The following is a 19,931-nucleotide window of genomic DNA, read 5'->3' as shown; positions in this document are numbered from 1 at the left end:
GCAGCTTCTCCTGAGCAGGATTCCTTCTGGGAATGTCTTTGCTATAGCAGTCGGGAGTGAAAATGACTTCACAGTTACTTTTCTCCCTTCAGCCACATTGATCAGAGCCAGCCACGCACCTGCAGGGCCGCCTGTGAGGCGGCAGAGATGCAGTCTGCACAGCTCCCACCTGCGCCCGCTGACCCAGCACGTTTGTGACTCTGCAGGCCGAAGACAGCTTGCAGTACAAGCCGCGCGCGGTAGAGGTGTGCTATCCCGCGTGCGACCTGCTGTCTTTCCCTCAGCGAAGAGCCCTTCACCGCTCGGTGCCGCTCAGCCGAGAGGGGCGCGCCCGGAGCGGGCAGCCCGCAGCCGAGGCCCCCGCTCCCCGCACCGGCGAGCTCCTCCCCGCCTCGAAGCCGCCGCCGCGCCCGCCCCGCCTCAGCCCGGCGCCCCGGCCGCTCTCGCCATGCGGCTTTGGGTGCTGCTCAGCCTGCTGCTGCTGCAGGAGACGCTGCCGCACGGTGAGCCGCCGCCACCCCATCCGCGCCGCCACCGGCGGGCCCCTCCCGACCTCCCCGCCTCGCGCTCCGCTGCCCCCGCCCGCCATGTCGGGGGCTGGCGGCCATCTCGGGGTGTGGGGGCTCCCGTCCTGCGTGGCTGCCACTGAACCGGTGTCTCTGGCAGGGGATGCGGTTTGTTCGGGGCAGGGAGTTGGGATGGAGGTGGCGGGAGGCGTCGTCGACAAAAGCCGCTGCCTCTTCGTCTCTCTCAGACACGGCGCTCAAAGCCGGCGCTCGAGTCCTGCGCCTGTCCTGAGGAGGGTCGGCGCTGCGCTCGGTGCTCCGTTTCATAATAACGCTAATGTAACTTAGTGAAAGAATACCGCTTCAGACCCCGAGGCGTTTCTACGCGCCGCTGGGAAGAGCTCTTGTCCCAGCCCGGGAGCAGCGGGGTTCGTCTCCCGCTCCAGATCCTGTGAGGAGCTCTCGGTGCAGCCGGGAGTTGGGTCCCGTTTGGTGCTGGCGGTGGAGGATGGAGCAAGGGCTGGTTCGTGTCTGTCGGGGACGAGTTGTGACTTTTTTTAAAAATTATTCTAACTTCTGTGAGTTTTGTGTGCAGTTGCTCTCTTGGTAGGAAGGATAGAACTTTGTTCTTAACTCAGCATCAAGTTGTGATGAGTTCTTGGCAGGGAAGGGGTTAGCTTTTGGCTGGGGAAGGAAGCTCCTAACCAAGCCTTGGCTTATTTAGACTTTAACATCAAGAGAACTTAGATAATTCCCTACAATTCATGATGTGGCTCTGGCCAGTGGCTTATCCTCTTCTGAAGCTGCCAGCTGTTACGTGATCAGTGGGGTGGGATGTGATGGAGAGGGAAAGCAGGCACTGTCTTCTGCTGCTGCAGTTTGCAATATGTTGTCAAGGAAATATCTCAGAGCAATGTCAGGGCTTGGGGCAGGCGGTGTGAAACTGGGGGTCTGTGGAGAGGTCTGGGCTCAGGGGTGCACGGGGAAAGGAAAAGAGGCACTTCCCTCATGTGGTCTGGGGAATACAGGCAAAAATTACTGCAAGGACATAAAAATACTTCACCCCAAGAGCTGTTAAATGTGTCTGGGGAGGCTATGAAGCCTCTGGCCTGTGAGACAGTCAGAATGCCCACAGCAACCAGGCTGGGGTAGGAAGGGGCTTCCAGGAGTCCTTTCCAGCAGTTTTTCTCATGACTGTTTGTAAAGGAATTAGATCCTAGACAAGGAGTTGCTGTACTAGTACTGTGGTGTAGAAGAAGATCTTGACTTAAAGATCTGTGGGTGTACGTTGCCACATCAAGAGAAATGTTTTCTGTTTGAGACATAGGCAACAAAAACTCAGAATGAGAAATAAGTTGCAACTTAGGCTAAAGGTTCTCCAGGCTTGCTTTCTTGTCTCATTTGCTTTATAGTGAGGTTTAGCTGTGTGCTTCCTGCTGTGTCATCCAGAGACTTATCTATATGAGCAAGTAACGTGGTATGTTTAATTTAATCAAGTTCCAATAAGATATTCTGATTTCAGAATAGCACTCCCGACTGAGCTTATGATAGCTTATGAGCAATGAAATGTGTTCTGCCAGATCGTCTGTGTTGTCAGTACAAGTGCTGACTTAGATGACAACTTTTCTGTAGATCATCAATGTCCAGCCCTTTGACTTGCTTGCGCCACGTTAAGAGAAATTAAGAGGAATTGTCTTGGGTCACATGTAAGATACATAATATGCTTAATGTATATAATGTATATATTTTAAAAAAAACCTCTTTAATTAAAATACAAAAAAAAAAAAAAAAAGCAAAAAAACTCAAAGCTATTGGGATATTTCACCTTGAGTTTTGTGAAAATGTATTTATGTATTTGTCTGATTCAGTACAAGTGGTTGCAATTTTTTGTGAGCTCCCAAGACGTTTGTCAGAGATTTATTTTTCTTATGAAGTTGTACTCTTCCCATGCTTCATCTGTGAAAGTAGATGTTTACAAATGTAAGTACTGCCAAAAAGTGGTGACATGAATAAGGCATGACTGTGAAGTGAGAGGTATCTTTCTCTGGTAAAAGAGGTCTTATGGAAGTGTAGTAAGGAGACATGATGAGATTTTTGAGTTGAATATCTGATTGCACCCCTATACATTCTGTTTGAAAATTTGCAGGTAATGTATGTCAACTGAAAATGGAGTTGCAAATATATGAGGGGGGAAAAAAGCGTTGCTTTTTTTTTTTCCTTTTGTAAATTTGAAACCTATTGTCAAGTTCCTTTATCAAAATGGGAAAGGACAGCTACGTATTTTTTGCTGTTTACAGGACTACGTTTAGCCAGTGTATCAAAATACATACACTTGTTTGCTGTAAATCCAGCTAGCACTGCACCCAGCCCATGCCCTGGTTTCAGCTCAATGTTAATGGTGCACTGATGTTTGGCTGCTGCTGAGCGATGGGTGCGTGCCGCCGTGCTGGTGTGGGGCAGGCAGGGCTGGGCTGCTTGTGGGCTGGATGGACTGCTCCTAGAGTGTCACCAGCAGAGCTGCGTCCAGCCTGTTTTGTGCTCTTAATTATGGTCACAGAGACTAACTGTCATCCTAGTCTTGGGGTTAAGGATTATTCTTTATGACAACCTGCTGCTTGATTTTCTTCAAGGAAGAATTCACTGGTAGTAATGCGAGTTGAAAGCTCTCTGATGCTGCCAAGAGGTAGCATGGGACCTGCCTTGTGAAATGGGTATGTCTGCTGGGTGAAGAGCACAATTGCTCTGCTTCCAAGGTTTCTCAGTGGATTCTTGAAGACCACCATAGACATTCTCTAGCTGTAATCCAAGCAGCTGTGAAGCTGATGGAGCATGTGTGTGGATGTAGGCGATGCCTTAGGTCAACACTGGATGCACTTAGCATTCTGTGATTAATAATTATGGCGTATTTTTTGTACATGGTGTTTACAAGAATGATGGGGTGAGAAACATTAAAGAATAGGGTAAGCTAAATCCTTTGAGCCAGGAGAAGAAGTGCAGTGTGGCGTGTTTCTGAGACATAGTGATGCACTGTCTCCTGTGTGGGCATGAAGGGTTAGCTAGGGATCTGGAGAGTACTGCTGCAGAGGAAATGGGTGCAGTGCATCGGGGAATTGCTGTTTGGAGCAGATCAGAGGTAGAAAGGAAGAATTTTCTCAATGTTTTTCTACTAAGTCTTATTTTTTTCTTTAATCTTGTTTTTTAAATAAGAAGTACCTTTACTCACTTGGGTATAAGTCTTCTGAGAGGCTGAAGTACCCCAAATGTGTTGTATTCCCAAACCCGTGCAAATGGACGAGTTGAGTTTGTTCATTTCCTGGGAAAGTCCTGTAGTTTTTGGTGCCTGAATGGAGGACTCTGGTAGGTTCTTTGTTTCCAGATGACTTTGGTTGCCTGTTTCCTTTACAGACAGACTGCAATACTAGATAATGTAGTTAAAGGGCACACTGAGATCTGGCCCAGCAATGAGAGGGGACTGATTACGAGGCACAGGAAGCAGTGATATTGGTGGATATCAGGGCAGACTCCAAAGGAGAGTTGGGAAGGAGCATGGCTGTGGCTTGCATGCAAGGTCACATCTCAGGGAAGTGCAGAAGAGAGGCAAAGCTTCAGCATGGGAAGACAAAACCCCCTGTAATTATAGTGCTTCCTGAAATGTCCTGCTGTTACCTGTAGGGAAATGCCAGGTCAGAAAGGCAAAGTCTCAATGTTCTGGGGAGAGTGGAATAGGAGGAAAGTGTTTCTCTAGTTCCCAGTGAGCCTAAACATGTGGAACAGAGGGAGCCTGTGTGGAAAGGAAAAACTTCATCTAAAGAAAATTGAAACCAGGCTTCTGGCACTCAACATTGGAGCACACTCACAGGCAAGCCTTTAACAGTTTCGTAGCGGCAGTGTCAGGTGTGGAAGAGGACTGTGTTTCTCTAGGGCTCCCTGTGGGGACAGGGTGTTGTCAAACACGTGTAGAGATTGGGGTTGACAGAACAGTGTGGCAATGGCATGTTGACAAATAGTCTGATTTAATTAGGGTTAAAAGAAGGAGACAGAAACAAAGCTTGTGTGTTTCCAGAAATGCAGTGGGGAAATGGAATGGATGGCTTGGAATGGGAATGCTTATGCCTTGAACATCAGGGCACAAACTGTGCAGGGAAGAGGAGGGAGCCTGCCCTGAGGGAGAAGTGGCAGCTTCTTTTGAAGAATGCTGTGGTCTCAAATATGGTGCCTGGTGAGCTTTGTCAGTAAAAGCCATCTGAACCAAGATAGAAGCATTATGAAGGAAAAGCAGTGTGGTGTGGCCAAGGGGATGGCTGATTGTTAGGGGAAATGGAGCAGCAAGGACCGCAGATAGCAGCACAAGAATTACTAGCTGGTGTAGGCTGGCTTGTGTGCATTGGGGTGTGATCTGCCAAATGCCACAAGTGGTGGGCTTTTAGGGCAGCTGCTTGGAGAAGAGCAGCAGCTCCTGACTTGCTCCTGAGCAGCGCTCACGATTGCATGCAGATGTTGCTTTAGAGCAGCCAGACTGTAGTTTTAATACTCTTGCAGGAATAATAGAAGCCAAAGAGCAAACTGTTGCATTTAATTTGAGAAGGGGGAATAACATAAGACGAGGAGGCTTCTTAACTCACATCTGAGTTAAATATAAAAACCAGAATAGGGCAGACAGAAAGTTTGAGAAACAGCTTGCAAAAGGGATAAAAAGCAACCATAAATCCTGTTCTTCTGCTGATGTGCTGGAGTGAGGCAGGAAGAGACAGCCATGAACTTTGTGAGGCCCATAGGAACGGGCTGCTACAGAAACTAAACCTGTAAATTATGCACCTAATTGTCTGTACGCATCCATGTTCTCTGTGGAGGTGCCTAGGGAGGTTTTACTGGAAAATGGTGATAGAATGAACACAAACTGGCAAGTGCAGTATCTTACTGAGTGCTGGAATAGCGCCTCTGAGGCAGAATGTTTCTCTGTGGAGGAATCATTAGAGGACATCTCTCAGTAATGTGCCAAGAAAGTTGATTCAGAGCAAATCAACAAAGCATGTGATTTTCAACATGTTCATAGATCCACTTTAAAGCAAACAAAAAAACAAGCAAACAAACCTGTCAGTAAAGACTTTCAGAAGGATTTTCAAATTCTAAAACTGAGACTTAAAATTTTGTGTTGAAAGATACAAACAAAAGAATGACTCAAACGTTGTAAGCAGGTTGATGGATTGATTCCTGAGTAGGAATTACTGCATAGAAGTTGTTACTTCATAGGTTGATCTTGAAGTTACTCTGCATTATTCTAGAGAAAGGCAGCTCCCAGTGGTTGAATTGCTTTCTGGGAAAGCAGTAAGCCATTTAGCTAGGAACAAAGGCATCACCAGTTGTACATCAGTGATGTGACCATATGTTGAACCTAGTGTACAGCCTGCTTTTACTTTCTTTCCCTTACACAAAGATGATAAAGTTGAACTATTTTTCATATGTATGGGTTCCATAAAAAGAGCAACTAAATGGAGCAGGGCTTACCGGTCCAGAAGGGATTTGTTTGAAGCATGCTGCCATGCTGCAAAGGCACGGATGCTGCCAACAGTGCAGTCTGTACCAGCTGTAACCCATGCTTATCAGCATACTTTAAGTCCATAGTGGGCTTTTTTCTTTGATTCGTATGATAAAATGCCAGAGTATTTCATATGGAAAAACTGTATTCAGCATGAATTAGCTGTCAGGCAAAGGTGTAGAGTTTTTGCTGCCTAAAATAAGAGTTTTAGGCTAATTCACAAAAGACTGTGCTTTCTGCTGTCAGTTACAGCATAAAAAAATCTTCATGATTGATTTACTTAATTATTTAGAGGCTGGGATTTTAATGACTGCTCTCTCCACCTTTCTATTTATTTATTTATTTATTTTGTTGTTGTTGTTGTTTGTTCTCCCCTTCTTTTACTTCTCTGTTCTTTTTAAGGCTTATGTGCATGTGGCACATGGTGAGAACAGATAGCAGCTGTGTGTGAGCCTCTGAGATCAGTCACTGCACTGCTGGGAAATAAGTGCACCTTTTAAGCAACCACAGCATGCATCTCAGCTCCTGCTGGACAGGTACACTTGGGATCATTTGGTGAGCTCATGCTTTTCCAGAACAGTTAATGTCGTATATGGGCTTATAAAAAGAGCATAGAGATCTGAAGGCAAAAAAGGTGAAACGAGAGTTGTGCATGCTTAGGAAATGTTTATTCACACAAATACGTATGTATGTGTAACTGGTCCTCTGAAAAGTGATCCTCATTCTCCTCTACCCAGCATCCAGCTGAGACCCTGAGAAGTACAATTCTGTTGTTACGTATTTGAGTTGTTTTTCTTGCTTTCCTCTCAGAAACATTTTGCAGAAGTGCTTTTTGGAAGTGACTTGCATGTGACAAAAGGAATCTTTATTCTCTACTTGATCATTGGTTAGCTTTGCTGCAACACTTCAGCTGAGTTAAGGGGTTCTAGAACAAAGATGATTTTTCATTCACTGTAAACGTTCAGCCTGGAGACGGCTGAAATCCCTGTTAAAAATTATACTTTAAATTACAACTTTGTGTGAATCAGATTGAAATAGCTCACTTTTCCTTTGCTTTGTTTTAAAAGGCTGCTGTTGCCTCTGGCAGGTAATGGAATCTCTTCTGCTTCTGTTTCCATCTGCTCAGTAAAGGTAAATGGCCATTATAGAGATGTGATGTATTAGATTCTACGTTCAGGTGACTTCAATACTATTTGTAATTTCACAGTACTTAACCTAAAAGAAAAACAAACCTGCGTTGTTACTAGCATTAAATAAATCACCATTAGGTTCCTTACTTCTCAGTGTTTTTTTCCCATGTCTCTTACAGCAGCACAGCATTTTTAAAGGTTATACAGGACTGAAGTGTTACATACATATGAAGATAGGACACTTGTGTAATGCTGCACAATAAACGGCAGCAATATGGGGTAGCATAGACAAAAGTAACTGGAGAGAAAAGTGCTGTATTCCTTTCCCTTCCCATCTTTTGCGAAGTCCTCATGCCTTACATATTTGCCTGTTTATGTGACCTGCAAGTATAGATTTTCCACATGTTGTTGAAAGCTCTTTTTTTCTGTCCAGGGAAATGAGTCATGTCACTGACTTCAGAAACTTACAGAAATTAACTCTCATTTTTCTGAATCCTTTATAGGAAGAACAGAGTATTATTATTCTCTTTAATAATAAAGAAAAACAATTTGCAAGAAGGCTTTTTTCCTAATTGTAACACTGCTGCCTTTCCCTTATTTTACCAGTTATTGGACAGTCTGCGAAAAGTAAGCGTCAAAAAGAACCAGGGGAAAACAAAATCAAGCCTGTCAACAAAAAAGTAAAACCCAAGGGCCTAAAAATGAAGGAGAGGGAACCTATCGACTCTTCCTCCAAGTCCCAGTCCATACTGATGCAGGTGATGGATAAAGGCCGTTTCCAGAAACTGACTGCCACTTTAAGCCTGTCTGCTGGACAAAGCATAGAACTGCGATGTAAGGGGAGTAATGTGACTTGGAGCTATCCTTCATATTTGGACACCTTTAAGGACTCCAGACTCAGGTATTTTTCCGTATTCTGGGGGAGAAAAAGTAATCAAGGTGTTTCATGTAGTGGTTACTTGTCTATAAGCATCTTTCAGTCTTCTTCCTTCTGTGATGTACACTGTGCAAGAGTCTTGTTGCATGTGAACTGGATTTCCTTTAGATTAATCTAAAATGATCCAGGGGGGCACTGGTGTGTTCCAGCCACTAACAGAGAACTACATAAGAGTGAGGCTGAAGTAAAATCCTGAAAATGTTTGAGGGTGGATGTCAGGCACTGACTGCCGGTTCTGATGCTCTACAGACCTGCTGCTGTTGGGATGTTGCTACTGTAGATATCAGCTGAGACAAAAAGATTAATTTCCTGAAGAGGTTAATACTCATGTCTCTCAGCTTGCAAAACAAAAAATATACCAAGCACCACTCTAAGGAGCAAGTGGGGTTAGTCCTTCCCTCTCCTATCAAAGTCATGCATGAGTGCTGGGGGAGTTGCAGGATTCACAGTGCAGAAGTGTGACAGAGCTTAATGCTGAGATAGATAATCACCTTCGGTTTAGGAAGGCATTTTCTTTCATCCAGTGTCATCTTAATGGATACTGCATACACAGTTGTGAGAGTAGCAGGAGGATCTAAGCACTTTCTCCCTCTCTCTGCCCCACCAGGTGAGTGGCCCGTTGATCTAAAATCTCTGAAACCATACATTTGTTGGCCTTCCCAGTTCTCAATCACAGTACATGCATAGCTAAGTCTAGATTGAATGTAATAGTCTCTTTCTGTATTTGAAAGAGGAAGGACTTACAAAGGAGCTCAGGGATAGCACTTATTTTGCCAAGAGCTTGTTTTCCCTGCTTGTTTTGTGGAGGTTTATGTTTGGGTATCATTGAAGGACAAGTGGTTGAGAGACTGAGGAGCTCTGTGAATGATGCCCTAAGAAAGAGCTGAAAAGAGAATTTCTTACGTTATTAGGTAAGAGCAGTATTAGTGTGAGGGAAGTCCTACTATCCTTTTGTTCCTAAATTAAGTAAAAGTTTGTGGGCTCTTTGTAAATAGCTGAGGTTACCTGAATCTTTGTGACACATTCCCCTTCCTTACAATCATGGAGATACTTTAAAGTCACAGTCAGTTAATTACTTTCCACTTCTGTTTTCAAAGAATAAGGTTAAAAATTGACAGGTATATCCCGTGGTCTGTCACGTATCCCTTTGAATTCATGAGCTGGTTTGCTTGTTTCCTGACACCTAAGGAGTTCCAGAATAAATTGGCTGAATAAACCTCTATAGTGTGAGGCTCCTATAAATTATAACAACAAGCCTATTTCTGCTAAGGGTTTATCATGGCAGCATCTCTCAAAAGATCTTCTGGCTGATTTGAACAATTGTGTTTTCATTTACGACAAATATTTTGTTCAAAATTTATTTCATATATACTTAATATATTTTATTTGATAGGACAGAGGGAATGGTTTGAAACTAGATTTGTGGATTTGGGTTAGATGTGAGGAAGGAATTTTTTACTGAGTGTTGAGGCAGTGGCACAGCTGCCCAGAGAGCTGTGGGTGCCCCATCCCTGGAGGCACTCAAGGTCGGGTTGGATGGGGGCCCTGGGCAGCCTGAGCTGGTGCGGGGCAGCCTTGCTTGGAGCAGGGGTTTGGAACTGGATGGTGTGCGAGGCCTCCAACCTAAGCCATGCTATGAAACTATTCCAGTAGGTGGCACACGTCAGCTGCAGAACGGGCCTGGCCTTTTAGCAGGCCAAAGAGTGCAGTGCAAAATCCTACTGAAAGGGAGTGCCACGCATATGGTGGTAGTGTCCATTTTGAAGTCTGTCTCACCCTCAGAAGGCGTGCATGTAGGCTACTCGCCTGCACTGGGCTACGTATATGGCCCTGTAGACTTCAGGTCTCAGTGTTAACATCTGGCATTGAAGAAGGCAAGAAGTATTCACAGTTCTTAAGAGAGGAATCTGAATTTTACTTCATTACTTGTTTTGACTGCCTGTTCTTCTCTTGTATTACTCTAGCCATAGAAATGGGGTAAAAGAATTAAGGAAGGATAAACATTTTCCAGTTTTATAATTTGTTATTTTGCAGTTTGAAGTAGCTTGAAATTCTTTACCTCTCTGTTCTCATTCAAATTCACAGTAGTATTTTGTAACAGTAAAACAAAAGTTGATAATTTCAGGGTAATAAATGCTACCTAACTTCTTGGCTGGATGCATGTAACTTGCTTAAGTATTGTATTTTAGAAATATGTTAGGCTTCTATTTAAGGATCTATACTGAAATATTTTTAAGTAAGTTATTGAAGCCATAAGACAAAGTTAAATTGAATCAACTATTTAGTTGTAAGCAGAATACCCTATAAGTAACTAGAAAAACTGAAGACATGGATAAGTAGCATGCTTTGGACTTACTGAATGGGGATAATTTATGGAGACGTTGACAACCAAATCTTGTGCAATTACATTTTCATTATGATTTTTATGATATCTTTTTATCTCATGGTGTTTGCTACTGTGCTAACAGATGTATGCAGAACAGTCTGCTTCATAGAATTTGTATTCCTTGGCTTTTGAAAGCTTTCATTGAACATAACTGAAAATATCATAAAGTCCCTATTTACTTAGCACAGCTGGCAGTCTTTCTAAGTGAGCTGGCAGTAGGAAGCATCATTAACAAAGTTACCATCTTTCAAGAGGAACTTAGACCTTTCTTTCTGTGAGATAGAAGAAACCTGAAGGGTCCACAGTGGTGATGGTGTGTGTATCTCTGTTGGCCAGAGGCTTGGGCAGCTGCTGATGCTGAAGGTGCTGAGATCTGCTTTAGGATAAGGAGGGCATTTTGGTTTGTAGCTACTTAAATTTAGCATCTGGGTAATGCATTTCCTATGGATGGTAACAAGAAGAAGTGGGGATAAAAGCCACCTGTTTTCCTCCATGCCGTGCTGATTGTCTCTTTATCTCACCAGTATGGAAAGTAAAAGACAGCAGCTTGGAGGGCAGTGGCTTTTCTAAGAAGAGGTTATCTTTACAAAAGATGTTCTTGTAATACCCATGGCTGTGGTTTCTTTGAGTTTCTTTTTGCAGGTATACTTTACAACTTTGTACATAAAGTGGTTTTGTTTGGCACTGTTGGAGAATGTGGGTTTTTCATAGGTCTATAGCTGCTGACATTTCCCCAAATTACCATGTGGGGCTTCCTCAGGAAAGAGGCTGAGTGGAAGTAGGAGGAGGACACTTTGGCTGTTTCTTATCTTGAGTAGGAATCCTCTTTCTTATCCTGCCTGGAGGATGCACACTGAGACTTTGGAGACTGTAGCGAACAGTGCAGCTCTAGGGAGAGAGCTAAATTGTGTAGATCTGTCTGTTGAGTTGGGGGCACCCACCAGCTTGCTTCCGAACCGGCTTATTGTCTGCAGTGCTGTCCCACCCTGTGCAGCATGAGTACACCCTCGTGCCTGGAAGGTTTGTGTGCCAGCTGAGCAGTGCAGCCAAAATGTAATGGCTGCAGTGCTGTATGGTGATACATAATAGATCAGTGACTGCAGGCCCGACCAGAAACTGCACGTACAGAGTGTGAGAAGGATCAAAACCAGAAAGGAATAAAGAAAAAGAAGGGCAGGCACGTTTTCACTTTCTAATGTTTGAGAGCAAAAAGCCTCTCTAGACAAAGATGGTCTGGCATCAGTCTGTGCCATGTTTAGAGCGTGGGCCTCTGCCATCTCAAAACATGGCTGCATTTATTGCTGAGTTTCACCTGGTAGATAGATCTTTGTGGAGTGGAACTGCTGCAGTGGAAGAAGCTGTGGCAGAGGTGGGTATGTATTGTGTGCATACTGGTACCCAGGCTCTAGGTATTGAGAAAATAGGAGTGGTACAGGGCAGAACTGGGCTGCCATGAATTAAGACAGGCTCACTGTGTGGTTTGTTATTTGTGTCTAACCAAGTGTCACTCAAGTGCATGTGCTCTGAAGTCTGTAAGCTGTTAGGTTTTTCTTCTTGCCTTAAGCAGTCAGGATGTTCTGTCCCTCTCCTTGTGTTTTAGATAGCTCTGTTGTGGCAGTACCAGTGTAGCTGCTTGAGTATGCTAGATGTTCTGAAGTGAAGCTATGCACACTGTGTTGTTTTCCTTTAGTTTTTTCTAGCTTCTAAACTTGGAACAGCTTTTCTGGCAAAGGTCTTTTGAACTTAAAATAACTGAAGCTTAATAAGGTGAGTGCATGGAAAAGGATTTTGAAGGTTTGTGTTGTTTTGGTTTTCTTTTTCTTTGAATGGTCTCAAAAAGATTCTGTATACAGCATTTTTACTTTGTGATATGTAAAGCATAGCAAAGCTTTGACTTTTGAGAAAAATTTCTCATCATTTAAAATACCAGTGAAATGAAAGCTATCCTAGAAGTGCAGATCAGTTGGATGAATTTGCCATTTACAGCCTGCTACATGTGGTTTGTTTTGTCTGCTTAGCACGGCCATGCCACATGCCTCAACATTTCCACTCTTTCAGTTGCCAGGTTATGTTAGTGCATGTTTGTGGAAGTACTTCACCAGGCTATTTCCATTGATTAGTGGATAGCTTGTTCCCAGTTAAGTAGAACATACTGTGCAATAATCAATTAACTCTGACCTTGTTTTTCTCTTTTTTGTCTGTTGGGATTTCAAGCCATAGTTCAGTGCCTGCATTAATGGTTGGAGGCTAAATGTTCTAGCCTAATGGGTTCTCTACAATGTTGATGTTAGTGCTTGCAAAATATATTGTGCCATTGGAGCCATGTAGCTTATGAACTGTGAGCTGTGGATGTAGATAATCATAGAGACACCAGCATGGAAACACTTCAGATTTCTCTTTTCTTCTTCTTGAGTTGTATACACAAGAGGCTCTCCTGTGCAACTAGGAATTGGTCAGTGCTTATTGAAGAACTGAAAACATTTGTAATGTAAGGTGCATGAGAGAAATGAAAATGAATGAAAATGTTACTTTTCCCATTTTTCAAATGGTGGAATCAGATGAGGTCATTTAGGACAAGTGCAGTGGCAAGTAGGAAGCTTGTTTTGCCTGTTTCTTTAGGCAGCTCTCAAAACTGCTGTGTGATGGATGAGTGTAAAAAAGCTGAAGGCTTTGGTGGGAAAAGGTCATTCTCACCCTGTTTGGGTTGCTTTCTGGGTGTGTTTTAATTTCTAAGCTCCCAGCCTTGGCTGAAGGCTGCATGTTGGGTTATGCAAGCCTTGGCTAATGCATAGCAGCTGTGAGTGCAGTCTCTTAGCAGAGTGCCCAGGGAGCTGGAAATGTCAGGAGCTGTGTGTAGCTGAAAGCAGCAGCCTCTTTGGTGACATGAACGTGAGTGGTTAGCAGGAGGGTGCCCACAACCCAGATGTGGGTTAAGAGGTCTGCAGTAATGCTTCAGTAACACAGTAACAAGTTGGTTTGGAGGAGAAAAATGCATTTAAAGCTTGCTAATCCCCCAAATAAAGAATTTGGTAAGTCTGCATCTGCCTTAAAAAACAAAATAATAATAATAATAATAACTGCTGTATTAACAGAAAGAAACAGGAGGAAGGTAAGTAGAGAGGGAGCACACAGCTTAGCAAGACTACAGGAACTTCATGCAAGCTGTGTCCAGGCCCAGCCTCAAATGCTGAAAAGGAGTTTGCTATTAAATGCCTAAAACTGGAAAAATCTCTCCTGACTTGATTGCAATAGAAATGACCCTAGAATTCAATATCTTGCAAAGGAGAGCAGGAAACCTTTGTGTTCTGGCTGTGCTGCCATGTAAAAGCAGGTGGTTGAAAATAACTTTTTTAGAGGTTGGGGCTGCAGTGAAATGCATTGCTGCTGCCACACGTCTGTCCTGACAGTGCCCACAACCACTTCACTGTGGGACCGATCCTTTCGCAGACGGCAGCGTAGCATGTGCTACGAACTCTGATGCTACCTGTCTGAATGAGCCAGGAGAGCAAAGACAAAAGTAAATAATGACACCGTGCCTACTGAATTTCATACATGGGACCCTTAGAAATACAGCTGTTAGCTGTACAAACAAATCAATTTACAATTTCAATCCAATGAGAGACATTTGTGGAGAAGGAGGAAAAAGCAGCTGAGTTTTTTTATGTAGTTGCCTCGTGATACTGCTAGCATACTTCCAGCAGTACCCAGGGATACTGATGTAGCCAGGGGATGAAGAGGAAACACAGTGACAGGGTTGAAATGAGATGGAGTGGAGCAGAGGAGGAGACAAGGACAAAATGAGTTGAGATTGAATGTGTTTGTGATGGAAAGCTGGACCGCTGTGTTAAAGACAGGAAGTGTTCATGCTGACAAATGGCATAAATCATTGAACAAACTGCCATTAAAGTGGCTGCTGCTCACCAGTGGTGAAGTATACTACTGAAACAGTGATGCAGCTGAAGTAAATGGTATCAGGAAAGGAATGTGATTACATGGCTTGATTTAGAGTGTGAAAATATGGGATATATTTGGACAACTGAAACAACATAAACACACTGTCTAGGGCAATCACAGCCCATTTTCAAAACAAGGATTTTGGAATGAATTCAGGAGTTAACTATATATGATGAAAGCTTGCCATTGTTCATGCATAGAGTTGAAATCAAAAAGCTGTTCATGTGTGGGTCTTTGCTGGGACAAAGGGGGGTGTTGCAACACAACTCTGTAGGAGAAAAATGTGTCTGTTGCAGAACAGGAAGTAAAAAAAAATCAAAAGTATAAATGACCTGACAAAAATGTGCAAGGAAACACACTTGTGCTTGTCTTTGCCTTTTGTTTTTCTTCACTCCAGTATAAAGCAGTTGGACAGGTATGGTCAGCTGATCCTTACAAACTCCACTGCAGCAGACACAGGTGAATATAGCTGCTGGCTTCAGCTGTGCAATGGTAACAAATGCAGGAAGGATGAGACAAAAACAGGTTCAACGTACATCTTCTTCACAGGTAATTAATTATTTGGGGGATTATTAATATATAATATTGTGAAAATATATTTGCTAGTAAATAATAAAATCTATATCAAATCTTTTATTGTCAAGATGTTTTTCCCCACAATTTTAGGATTTTTTTTTAAATAACAAATGTTATGGAAGGAAGTGCTGGTGAAGTTTGCAGACAGTTGCTTGCTTTGTGTGATTTGTGAGCCCGCTTTCCCTATGGATTATGCTAAATGCATGCCTGAGATAATGCATAATACAATGGAATCAAATACCTCTGAAAATACTGAGAACCTTCTGCAGAATGAATCCAAAGAATGTTTAACTTACGAAAATGTGTTTTGGTAAGCAAAATAACAGAACAAGTCTTCTACACAGAGTTATGACATTAGGTGACTCCATGCACTCTCTCCTAGCCCCGGTAGATTTCCAGTTACCTGAAGCTAATTTAAAATCTTGGCCTCATTATTATTGGTGAAGACACAGTTTCTCCCCAGCATCTGTGTAGCATGTTGAGAGGCAAAACACCCTGCAGAGGTGCATTGCCCTGCAGAGCCTGAAATCGGCTGTAACACAACGGGGGTAGGGGCATCATAGAGTAAATAACTGTGTGCAGCTTACTGCTGCTTGGTGCAAGAGTGAAAATCAAATGGTTAATTTGTTCTTCTAATGGAAATATTTCTCAGTGGCAGAGAAACCTTTGCTGCATTATTAGAGCTAACGCATTCTTAGCTAGTGAATGTTCCAGTCCAAACGTTAAGATAGGATTGTTTGCAATAGGTTTTGGAGCTAAAGAAGACTATGAGGCTGTACTGAATCCAATTATCAGAGGTGCTTCATGTTCCAAGGATACATTCCTTCAAAAAGGCTGAAATAAACTTCTCAGTCAAGTTACTATGCTAAATGCTTAAGCTAGAAAGAGGAAATTGAACTTTATGCGGAGCATATCAAATATGGAAATACTCTGTAACTGTCTGTCTAAAAGTAGTAATCATTTCAGTTATTTGGGAAAGAAGTAAATAAGTTTTATTTAAAATCATGTGTATTAAAAGGCTACGGCTGCTCCAGGTACAAAAGTAAATCCAATGAATGGATGTTTTTTTTCTTGTATATTTGAAGCAAAAAGCTTTGTGTTCATTTTTAACGTTGCCCATTTTCTCTTCTTGCTGCTAAGCCAAGATCTAAATGTTATCCTAACTACTTCATCTGTTTTGCATAGATAAAGAGGAACTTTTTGTACCTACTCCCAGTTATTTTGAGATTGTGTACCTGAACCCAGATAAACCTGCTGTCATCCCATGCCGTGTCACTACTCCTTCAGCAAAAGTTACTCTACACAGGGAATTCCCAGCAGAAGAAATTGAAACAGATGAAACTAATATTATTTATGATGCGAAGAAGGGCTTTGTCTACCAGCACCCTACTTCTGATCATAAAGGTATTGTCTACTGCAAAGCAGAGTCGCAGGGAGCGCCTCAGATTTCCATCAAGTATCACCTACTCTATGTGGAAGGTAAGGTGATGTTTCCTATATGCTTACATCGACTCCTGTTTCTTCTGCTGCCATTAGAAAACAAGTTTTAAAAAGTGGATTTGTAAAATGAGTGAAGTAGTCACTGAATTTTGAAATCTTCATTAAAAGTGTATGTGATAAAATCTTACTGGTATGAGCTCAAGCAGTTTCCCAGTGTAGGGTGGAAAGCTGCAGATATACATCACTTAACTGTTTCATTAGGCAAGCTGTGCATCACCTTGCCTCTTGACTATGTTTTATCAATAATTTCGTATCAGAAAGTGACTGATTTCCTGTTTCCTAATGCTGTTCTTCTGTCAGTCCCCAAGGGCCCACCCTCAGCCACGATTGTGGCATCGCCCAGTAGAGCCAAAGTCAGCGATGGTATCCACGTAGCCTGCACTGTCCTTGGGGAGCCAGATGTAGATGTGAGCTTCAGCTGGCAGTACCCAGGGCAGGAGGTAAGAGATGTCTGCCTTGGCTGAAATGCTTTTTGTTCTTCATAAGGGCAGTACTTTGGAATGTGGGAAGAGTTTGGCAGAAGAGTCCCTGTGTCTGGAGTCCATATGAAGTTGGGAAGGAAAGAGGCAGCATCTAAATAACCAGAGAAACTTGCAGCTGTTGGAGTAAAAAGAAAAATGCTGGGGAAAACTGAAGTGCCTCCAGGTCCAGGGAAATGATGAGCAATAGTTTTGTGTGCTTTTTTGTTTATTATTATTTAGTTTTTAGCTAAACACCCACTGCCATCCTCTGTATTCAGCATCTAGCATTATGTTGAGTGAAACGTAGCAACAGATTGCAGTGTTTGTAGCCTTCAGGGAGCTTTTATTTCTGAGAGTCTTCATAACAGTTTACTCTCGGACAGGGAAGAGAAGAAATTCCCCTGCTGCTTACATGAGCTTTGTTGGCTGATTTTTTTCTTTTTAAATTTTTAATTGTCAACTTCCCTTGACTTCTGTATTTCATACCACAGTAACTGGCTATGAACCCCATTTTACAGCCTCGTAACTGAGAGTAACTAGAGTACAAACAATTGAAGGAATTTGAGGCTCAGCCTGGCCTCTTAAAACTCTATACCTTGTCAGTATGTACCCCCTGCTGCTTTTGAATCTCTGTTAGTTGAATGGCTGTCCAGCTATGGTTGCTGGCTGGTCCTGCCCCAGTGGTTCTACAGAACGTTATGCAGAGCTGGCACACGCTACAGCAATGCCTTTCCAGCCCTGGTTCACTACAGACAGCTAAACATGTGAATTACCTCTTGTTTGCTCTGTATAACATGCTCACAGTGCAGGGCACGTTTGCTATCAGTAGGAGACTGCACCTTTCCCCTGTACCCATGTACAGGAGTTGAGAGACAGACTTTGGCTGTGCAGCCTGGAGCAGGTCTGTGTGCTGATCCACTGCTGGGAACAGCTTCAGCTGTGCCTGGGTGTAACGGGGAAAAGTCTTGATTGAGTTTCTGCCCCAACAAAATGAATGGCAGAGCAGCAGCAGTTTATACTTGTTGCAGACTTTTCATAGTAAGGCTGTACTCCCATAATGCAAAAGAAATACTCTGAGAAAGGTTATCAGTTCCATCCCTCTGTTTTTAAGAGAGTTCCTGCAGTAACTGGTCAGTTACTGCATCTCATCTTGTTCCCATACCTCTCCCTCTTACTTTTGCTCTCAGATATTTTTTCTCTTGCCCCTCCCTGGTGATCACATTTGCCTGCTGGGAACGCATACCGATCTACTCCTTCGTATGCTTCCCTGAAACTATCTTCAAAGCAGAAGGCAATTACTATGAGAAAAGCTGGGCCAACAGCCCAGCCAGGCAAACAGAGTCTGCCTTGCATGGCGTTTACCTTCACTTTTAATATGGTCAGGGAAGTTCCCCTTGCTGTATTCAAGAACTAGCTTAGGCTTGAATTTCAGTGTGCATCAGTACTTGGCTGTAGGCAGTACTTGGTTTTCAGACTGGAAACAGGAGGCTACTGGATGGAGGCTGGAAGGAAAGGCTTTAGTGGCTCTTTAGGCCAGCTGCTCTTCTCCATTCCTTTGCAAATGCAAAGGTAAGATAAACAGTCCAAAAGGGCATTCAGGTGTGGAAGGAATATCCTGTTGTGATCAGAAGAAAAAGTATTTTTAAGGTATATTTCTAAGTATCCTCATACATATTTTTGGCTTTGAAGTTGTATACAATTCTTTTGGAAAATGTAGCATGAGAGTTAATGTAGAAGCAGCTGTGGATTGTTGCTGTTTATTTGTATGTTATTTCATACAGCATTTCTGAAACTAGAGGAAGAGGAATTAGTTACATAATGTGATTCGAAGCTACTTGGACTATCTGACTTCTTATCTGGGAGTTTGATAGAGTAGCATCACTAAATACGCTTGCTTTATTTCTTTCCTCTTTAAACAGCTGGAGAGGCCTGTGATCACACAGAATTTCTGGAGACTGATAAACAGGGGGACTGGACACACCACAAGAATTTCAAAGAGTGTTCTCATCATTGAGGATTTTGAAGCCAGAGATGCTGGAAACTATATTTGTATAGCTCAGAACCTACAAGGAGCAACAACAGTGGCAACTAGAGTTGAACTAAACTAATGGAAAGGCTTCTGGACTCGTGATGAACTGTATGTTGCTTTGCATTTTAACCATTGTTTTGTTTATTTTTTGTTAATGTTTATATCAAAGTTTTCTCTATTACATTCTTTTCCTATGTCAACGCCTTCCACTTCCACTGGAATGCCAGGCCAAAACATGGTGCCTTACACCTGGCCGTAATCAGTTGTGAGTTAGAAACACTGCAGATATATTACTAAGTTTAATACTATAAAGTATAATCTTGAAGCCTGAACATGCATATGGCTTATTGTACTTGGGAATAGATGCTTGTGCATTTTCCTTCGCATGTGGCCTTTTTGCTCCAACTCTTTTACAGGGGTAACCTGCTGGATGGTTTGTGCCTTTTTCCTCTGTGAAAACTCAGAGGATTTGTAACATCTTCAGAAACCCACCAGTGCAGGGGCATCTCTTCTGGTGCTGTGCAATATAAAATGTAGAGTACTGTACATGTTTAAAACAAAAAAGCAAAAAAAATTCTGACAGAACTAGCCAATAGCAGTATTTCTTAAAAACAATTAAATTTCTTAACATTATAGAACTCAGCGTGCGTGTTCATTTCCTATACATATATGTATGCAAAATTCTCAGTCTTGGGAGAAGATGAGTAATAAATGTTTTATGTTACCAGAGAGTGTCTCCAGAGACTTGCAAATGAGTGACTATGGTAGATGTTGCATCCTTAGAGTTCAGTATGTTGTCCACTTGCACTGCATTCTTCAACAGATGTAGCAATGCTAAAGTAAAAACTTGCATTCATTTATGGCATAATTTACAGGCTAAAATAACAATGATTATAAAATAACATTCAATTATACA

At 42.6% G+C, this 19,931-nt stretch overlaps 1 protein-coding gene across 7 annotated transcripts; it reads left to right on the top strand.

The window, feature by feature from the left end:
* The first annotated feature begins 368 nt into the window (after positions 1-368).
* Positions 369-19,653, top strand: PDGFRL (platelet derived growth factor receptor like). 7 transcript variants are annotated; one of them, XM_048942964.1, is made up of 8 exons: positions 392-503; positions 6,445-6,578; positions 7,110-7,173; positions 7,779-8,073; positions 14,847-14,998; positions 16,211-16,504; positions 16,826-16,965; positions 18,906-19,653. In XM_048942964.1, the coding sequence occupies exons 4-8, from the start codon at positions 7,874-7,876 to the stop codon at positions 19,092-19,094; spliced, it is 975 nt and encodes a 324-aa protein (XP_048798921.1). In that variant the 5' UTR covers positions 392-503; positions 6,445-6,578; positions 7,110-7,173; positions 7,779-7,873; the 3' UTR covers positions 19,095-19,653. The 7 variants fall into 7 exon arrangements, with proteins under 7 accessions (XP_048798919.1, XP_048798921.1, XP_048798922.1 ...); XM_048942968.1 differs by lacking the exon at positions 392-503 and adding an exon at positions 648-1,029 and having other exon boundaries at positions 7,130-7,173; XM_048942963.1 differs by lacking the exon at positions 392-503 and adding an exon at positions 648-1,029.
* Positions 19,654-19,931: the final 278 nt, after the last annotated feature.

The sequence above is a fragment of the Lagopus muta genome, chromosome 4, assembly GCF_023343835.1.
Source record: "Lagopus muta isolate bLagMut1 chromosome 4, bLagMut1 primary, whole genome shotgun sequence".
Lineage (NCBI taxonomy): Eukaryota > Metazoa > Chordata > Aves > Galliformes > Phasianidae > Lagopus > Lagopus muta.
Note: the sequence above shows the minus strand (reverse complement) of the source record. Positions and strands in the feature narration are given on the sequence as shown.